The sequence below is a fragment of the Vanellus vanellus genome (genome assembly GCF_965231255.1).
Source record: "Vanellus vanellus genome assembly, chromosome: 2".
NCBI classification, from domain to species: domain Eukaryota; kingdom Metazoa; phylum Chordata; class Aves; order Charadriiformes; family Charadriidae; genus Vanellus; species Vanellus vanellus.
Genome location: NC_138906.1, coordinates 12,524,534 through 12,532,492, shown reverse-complemented (window position 1 = coordinate 12,532,492; position 7,959 = coordinate 12,524,534). Strand labels below are relative to the sequence as shown.

The 7,959-nt window shown below is 44.4% G+C and overlaps 1 protein-coding gene across 1 annotated transcript in view; it reads left to right on the top strand.

The window, feature by feature from the left end:
* The window catches only part of IDI1 (isopentenyl-diphosphate delta isomerase 1), a gene marked incomplete at its 3' end in the record, with an annotated part of 5,462 nt that extends 4,069 nt beyond the window's left edge, over positions 1–1,393 (top strand). The window contains exon 5 of the mRNA XM_082479768.1: positions 1,297–1,393. Coding sequence (XP_082335894.1) covers positions 1,297–1,393 — 97 coding nt within the window. The remainder of the gene's footprint in view (positions 1–1,296) is intronic.
* Between the last annotated feature and the right edge of the window lie 6,566 nt (positions 1,394–7,959).

The window sequence follows — 7,959 nt, the reverse complement described above, 5'->3', positions numbered from 1 at the left end:
AAATCGGGCGGGCCGGCTCGGAGGGGTCCCTGCGCTGCCGGGGAGGCGCAGCTCCGCCGCGATGCGCCGCGTACCTGCGGGCGCACACCCCCGCGCCGGCCCTGCGCAGGGACCCGCCGCCGTGGGGTCCGCGTAGCGCGCGTGTCGGTTGCAACAAAATACCCCGCGATGAGGTGGTTTTGGACAATGCTAGGTCGCTTAGAGGAAACGATTTTTTTTTTTTTAATTGCGAGATTTTATTCTTTTTAAAATGTATAATTGAAAGCTTGTGGTGATTTTTATTTTTTTTTTTTTAATCGTGGCGTGGTTGGTGATGATGCTCCGCCGGTTCCCGGGCTGGGAAGGCGCTGTCAGGCGGCCCGCAGCTCGCCCCGACCCCAGCCCGGCTCCGGCCGCCCGTCCCCGCCTGCGCCCGACCCGGCCGGGGAGCGGCCGGAGCCCGCCGGGACCCCTCGCGGGTGGGGACGGGGCGCCCGGAGTGCCGTCAGCCTCGGGGACGGCTGTAGGGTATCCCGTGTAATCTGTTCCTCCCGGGGGGGGACAGTGGGGAGTATTTATATATGCTGGTGTTAGGGTTGGCTCTTTCCTGAAATGCAAATCTATTAGCTGCCCCCCCCCCCCCCCCGTTTTTTTTTAATACAAAAAACCAACCCAAATATCAGGGTTCACTCACCACCGAGAGGCTACAGCGGTTAACGGAAGGGGCAAATGACCCAGCGTATCCCAAATTAGTTATTGGAAGCGGTCGATATATTGAGCTGTCTGTCTGTCTTGCTGTCTTTTTGTAACGGTTTGTAAGGGCTCCAAGCCAGAAAGTAAAATGCGCTCGAGCCAGTTTCATCAGCAGGGAGGAGCTGATGTTGACATTGTATTTTCCTTTTAACGCTTTGAGGGTGAAGAGGAGAACGAACTACTGGGATTGCTTGTGGCTCTCGTTTCTGTGCCTCCCCCGCCCCGAGGGTGCTCTGAAAACCTGAAATGAGGGGAGTTAAATACAATATATTGCCTTTCTGTGATGCGCTGCCCGTCGATTGGCCCTTATCTGTGGTAGTGAGGGTGGGAGGAAGGACTGTTTATATCACGGTATACGTAACGTTCTCGCTTTATGCAGAAAATGCTTCTCGGTGTGTATCGCATCATTGTCTACACACCAAGGAGGTACTAATTAAAACAGCTGTTAGTAAATGCTTGCAGAAGACCAAAATCAAACTAGCGTAGACCTTCAGTAAGAAATATGCTAATTCAGTGTACTCAAGTTGTAATACAGTTTTACGGTGCAGTTTCTGTTGCTGTAAGCATAATCCAAGAAGGCTCTGAGGATGTGGGACGTGGTTTGGAATTGGACATCTGTATCTGCACTGCTGTAACTTCCCTGCAGCTGGAGCTGGAATGAATTTAGCCCACTGACAGTCTCTTTCCTTCTGTGCCACTGACGTTACACCCAGTAGACAGGATGGCTCATGTTTTCTGACTGTGGCAGCCTAAACGAAGATGGGTTGTAACTGGGAAGCGGGTGGAGAAAGGGTCAGCGTCCCATTTTCAGTGTCTTGCCCCAAGCTGCTCTTGGTGTGCTCTTAGTCAAGTGCATTACAGTCCTCAGTGCCTGAGAAAATGAAATCATTCAGTGCTTGAAGCTCCTACCTTAAAGGTACCCGTGTTGCAACTCCTTTGCCCTGTTCCCAAAACTAATCCCTACAGATAGTGGGATCAGTAAGTTGTACAGTTTAGTTGTGCTGTAGAAGATTGGTCATACTCTAGCCACGCTAACTCTGGGTTAAATGGTTTTCAAGGCAACTTTGTGCATCTTTACACCTGGAACGTGGCAGCACCTTAGATCAGTGCTTAACTCTACGATTACAAGCCAGTCCACTGGCTTCAGTGGAGTACATTCACTGTGATACACTTATGGATGTACATAAATATTCACAAGATTGAGATTTTAACATGTGTTGAGCTCATGACATGTTAGGGTGTCTCTGCTGCCTTCATGAAGCAGGAGTCTGTTGAAGGCAACTGTGTGCTTAAACGTGTGTGCGGGTCTCTCTGGTAACACTGGGAGCTGAGCGACTGCTGTGAATTGTGCCCCGTTTTAAAGTGCTTTCCTGAGTCAGACTTGCCAGGAAAATGGTTTTCAAATGCTGGATGCCTGAATTGGATTGTTGTGTTGTTTGTGAGCGTGAGTTTTTCGGTTCTGGTGCTGCCGAATGCTGTGGGTCTTACAGCTGCTGCTTGTACCCAAGCAGCCCAATTCTCCGGTGCCAAAACCTGTGACGGACCGTGCAGCTTTAGGAACAGCTTCTGAAAGAAAGCTGTTGCTCTGTGGAAAAGAGAGGCGCACCGGCAGGATTATTGTAAGATCGTTTCTTGGCTGTGAGCTAAAGCTGTCTCCTTCCTCGCTCTTGGAAGTGTCTTGTGTGATAGCGCTGGTCCTACCCACACAACGCCTCTGAAAGCCTGACATGGAATCGCCGGTGTCCGTGTGACCAGAGAGCTGTGTCACTCGCACAGCGGGCACTGTGCAGATGCTGTAATTACAGTCTTCACTGGCAGTCATCATACATTTGAATTTGGCCATGGTGGTTCCTCCCCTCCCGCCCAGTCTTGCAGCCAAATTGGGAGTTGCTCGTTGAGGTGTGCACCAGGCGTAGCCTCACTCGCGGCAGGGATGCTGGCAGGAGAACCTCAGAATTGTCTGCCGGACAGGTAGCATGCGTTCTTTAGATGATAGGGCAAAGTGCTTTATTTTATTTTATTTTATTTTATTTTATTTTATTTTATTTTATTGTGAGAGTTCAGACAGTTCTGCACTGCTCATTGGTTGAGAGGGAGGAGCAGTTTGTCAGGAAGGTGTTTACTTGGTGTTCTGTGAAGATGGTCTCTGTGGTGATCCTAACCCATTGGTTATTGTGCAATCCACATGCCTTCATCCTCCCCTTTGTTGTGGTCTGAATGGGCTTTTTTTTTGTTTTAAACATAGCTATTTAAAAGGTACTATGGATGTAAATTAGGATAACCATTTTAGATATGGTTAGTTTCTATGGTTTAGAAGGCAGAGATCAGTCAGAGTCAGAAGTACTTAGCAGTGTCCTCAGCGCCTGTGCACAGCGAGCGGCAGGGGTAGCCTGGCACTCTGATGGGTGCTGAGAATGGTGTTCATATTGACGTGTTGGCATGTAATGTATTGTTCAGCTTAAGGCATCAATAGCACGCTTCTTGATGGTGTTTTCACTTCATTTTGGGAGGGGGAAAATGCTTCTGTGTTTCTCAGAACATAGGGGCGCGGCACCAGTTTAAGTTTTATGAGTATTAGAAGTTGTGGAATCATCCTTATCCCACTGGAGATTCTGAAGACATTTCTTTTGCTGTGTTTGAGTGAGTGTGTCTGATGCTGGCATGTTACATACGTGTCCTTTGACACTCTGTAGTAGTTTCCACTGAGAGTACTAAAGCTTGCATTGCTCAAAACTGTAGCCCTTCTAGGCTGATGCAATCAACGTGTCGCTCTGCAGTAGTTGTTCTTTAGGGCTGCTTAGATTTTTACGAGGCTTTAGTTTTCTAACGATGTATAAAATTGTACTGGGTGGAAATAGATGAATCATCTTGTTTTTTAGAATAGCTCGGGGGTTGTTTAACTGAAGAACTGATTTAGTAAAACCAGGAGTCCTGAAATACGCTGTCTTATTTTTTTTTTTAAAAGTAATTCTGCAACCCTTCTGTTCTTAAAAAGACTTGAGAATTTAAAAAAATAGCCCCCCAAATACTTTTCTCATTTTCCCCTCAATTTAAGGGTATACAGGGTTACGTTGCCCTTGCAATTACTTCCTGAACCAAAATTAATTGGGAAAAGATGCTCTATAGTTCTTCCAGTATTTTGTCCAAGTGTCAGATAACATAGTAGAAACACTTACAGAACCACAGACGCCACATGGAAAATGTGAAAACCATCCTGTTCAGAAACTGTTCTCCCTGTATTCCATACTATACTTCCAGTCCTCTTCCATTTTAAACATATGAGGCATAGCAGATTTCTTTTTTTTTAAGTCTGAACTTTTCTCCAAAGAGCACTTTCAAAGAAGTGTCAGCAGATCTTTAATGAATGGTTACTTATTCCCAAAGGCACTGGATGTGCGCTTAGCTAATTAATTTGGTCCTCAGCTTTCATTGTATCGACTGGCTCGATTATATTCAGTAATATTGTTTGGGTTGATTGGGTCATTGTCTGACCAGGTTTATTATTTTATTAGGTGTAAGTTCTGTCTTTTGTTGTCCGTATGTAGTCACTGGGTTGGGGCCAGAGGACTGCAGTCAGCTCCTATAGTTATTATTTCTCCATAACATTTGCCAGCTGCCTCTTCACCTGTGGAGAGGTTTCAAAGTGTGAAAATTTCAATAACTACCACACCTCTGTGATTTGGGACGCAAAGTCATCCTTTTAATTCACTCCTTGAGAGATAGTGCTCTGTTTAGCAAGCGGGTATCGTCTGTGCAATGACAAAGTGTTAATACTTTCTGAATTTAGGTGAGAAATGAGCTAAGAAATTCAATACTCACATTTGCTTCTTGTTGTTTTTTGAGCCGTTAGGGTGCAGTTGGCTCATGTTTTCAGTTCTTTTCCTGGCAAAGAGAGGACTAATTTACTCAAAATACAGAAAGCTGAAATTTTCACGTAAGTTACCTACAAGATCTAAGGCTTTAAGAAAATACACCACATACCATGGGAATTATGATAAAATCAAGAGCGCTAGCAAGATAAACTTTTCATTCTTTGTAAGATGAAGCTCTTCTCATCAGCTGCTTCTGTTTCTTGGGTGGTGCTCGAGTTGGAGAGGGACAGTAACTCAGTTATTTTAAAAAGAGGTTAAATTCACTCACAAGTTAATAACTTGTTAAGACGCTGATATTTGAGGTCTTTTTTTTTTTTTTTTTAATGTCTACCTACTTCACTTTATTGTGCTATTTGGACTTAAGGGCTTTTAATGGGTGGTGGTGTGCGGAAAGCATTCTCTGCCACTCATTCAGTTGAAGTACATTGTAATGCCTTGTAAAATAGACTATGCAAATCTCCAGGATGATCCCAGAACAGCTGTCCCGAAGGCATGCTGTAAACATACCTTTATTGCCAGCTGATGTTGAGCAGCATTGTTGCCCAAGGGTTACGCTTAATAGATCATTCAGATGATCTCTACTGTATTACACAACAGACGTACTCGAAAAACTTTTCCCTAGGACGTGTGAAAATTGCCGATGGGGTGTCAGTTTTATAGGCAAACCAGGCAGTAAGCAATGTATTTATAAGGAGAAGAGGCATTGTAAGGAGCTGCCCTTCTGCAGCTTCGGGGTACCTCTGCGTGACTCTGCTGCGCAGCGCGGGGAGCAGGAGCCAGCGCTGCCTCCCCTCGCCAAACCAACAGCGCGATGTACACCTGTGGTTGTGAGCCAACACGCTGCTTTTCTCTAGAAGGGTATTGACCTGCCTTTGTTATTCCATTATAAGGGGAATGCTGTCATTTTGATTTGAATAGTCTTTATTCAAGCAAACCAAACATCCTTTGGTATCGAAGGAACTCAGATTTAGCACACCTCTTTCCTTTGTGTTTAATTTTTCCCAGGGAAAAATATTTTCATGCTGTATAAAAGGCAAATATAATAAACTAATTTTTGATGCAGAATTTGGATTGGGAGCAGCAGAAAGATCAATGTTTCTCTGAAGGGACATCAATAGACTCCTTTAGGTTTTCATAGCTCAGAATGGATGTTTGTGGTGTGGTACAGAGAATCCTAAATGTACCATAGCTCTTCTATACTTAAAAATGCATTGACTGCATTTTAATTTTTTAAGAGGCTATTTGTATAACGCGTCAAGCAGGACGTATAATTTTTTAAAAATAACTGCTTTAATTCCCCAGCAACTGTCAGACAAGATGACTCACTGCAGTATAAGAATTCACCACAGCACATCACAGATTTGACACAAACTCTTAATCCGTGTAAAATTATGCATGTATATTCCCCTACCTTCCTGGTGGGTGAACTTCATAAAAATGGCAAAAGCCAAACTCCTGATGATCCCATTCTGCCTTCTCTCCTCCCCCGCCTCCTTCCCCCCCCCCCCCTTTCTTCTTGAGAACCTCCTTGCAGTCAGTTGCCGGGTTGGGATGCAGCAGACTTTCCCTGGCGCGTTAAGAGCTTTTCCTGAGCCTCAGCGATGGCCCCTGATCCTCTCCTCGACTGTGGTGGCGCGGGGGACATTTCCAAAACATGATTGCTCTCTGCAGGGTTATTTCTGGTCTTTCCATATATTGCTAGGCTAAGCATACACTAAAAAACTGGAACTGGTTTCATTTAACTCCACTTGGTGGAATGCATCAGGGAATTGCTCATTTTAGGCCTGTGTAAATCAATCAAGGTTTGTTTTTTTTTTTTTTTTCAGTAATCTTAGCTAGGGCTTCTAATTGCTAGCCAGCATTATTTATCGCTAGGATTAAGTATAACTTTAAAACATGTATAAAACCTATTGGGGACATCATGACCTCCAGCAATAAAAAAGTACGTGTAGGAATAGGAATGCTCAGAGCAATTCAGGTTGAGACAGATGCTGGGAAGACCGTGGCCACGGCTTCGGCTGGAGCCTCTGGCTGCAGAAGAGGAGGCTTCTGCCCTAAAGCCTTGTGGAGTCCTACCAGAGCAGCCTGGGCACGGCCCTTGGGATGGACCAAGGTGTGCCATGGTGCGTCTCGTGGTCCCTTTTCTGAGAACAGCGTTGGCTGCTGGTTCTTGGCAGTTTGGTAGGCATAGTCTATTTGACACACAACCTGCAGTGCTTAGAGCAGCGTTAAGTGCCGGGGTGTGGATAATTGTCACGTTATTTTACAGCAGATGTTAACATTGAAAAATACATCATGTCTGGTCTCAATGACCTCTTTTTACAAGTATGGTGTTAAATGGTTAGATGACTAGAGAAAGAAAGAATTCTTACAAAGTATCTTGGTAACTTGGAAGGGAAGGAAGTGTTACCTCTAACTTCTGAAGGGGCTGTTTGATTTTCAAAGACCGTTAATAGGCCATCTTTTAGGATGCTTGAGGTGATGTTTGCTTTTATGTGTATGGCTGGGTCTGCAGAATGGTGGCAGTTGAGGAGAAGAAGGGATTCTTCAAATGTTGTCTGCTCATATGGAAGTAAAAATGGCTATTAGGACTTGTGTTTGGTCCTGTTGCTCTCTGGATCCAGAAATCATACCTCCATGCTAATCATGACATCTGCATTTTCTTCATTCAAATCTTGGCTTGATCTGTGTGTAAAATTAAAATATTTAAAAAAAAAAAAAAAACCACAAACAAACCAAAGATCTTGTAAGTCTGGTCTGGTAGGAGCTGTTCAGAAGCCAGGAAAATGTTTCTTGAACTCTGTGACCAACACTGAAGTCTAAGTAAAGGAGCCTGCTTTTCGGCTGGTGGTTGAAAGTCTGCCTAGACTAGCAGAAGGTTAGAGACTTTCAGTTGGCTTAGAGACCCAAACGAAGCATGCTGACATTCTTTTGCCTGGTGTGTGGATGTCCACGTGTCCATAAACAACCTGGCAAAATAAAGAGACCCTAGCAACAATCTCTTCACAGAAAGCGGGCCTGGACGATCCCCTCTGTGTGGCCCCTCCGAGTAGACTTACGCAGTATTAGCTGGATGATTACAGGGCTGTTGCATCTGTTACCATTTAATGAGAAAATAGACCAAATTGCTTTTTGGGATTCTAGTATCTCATTATGGAACAATTCTGAAATTGTACAGAAAGTTTCCTTCCGAGATGTGTATTCTCATAATGTCTCATACAGCTACGTGCCTCAAGGTCATAGCAAATAATGAAACGTCACTTTTTTTTTTTTTTTTTTTAGGGAATGCCCTTAGTCATATTAACGTGTATTTTTCATTGTTATAATTGCAAGGAGAATGAGCAAAATGTAGAAT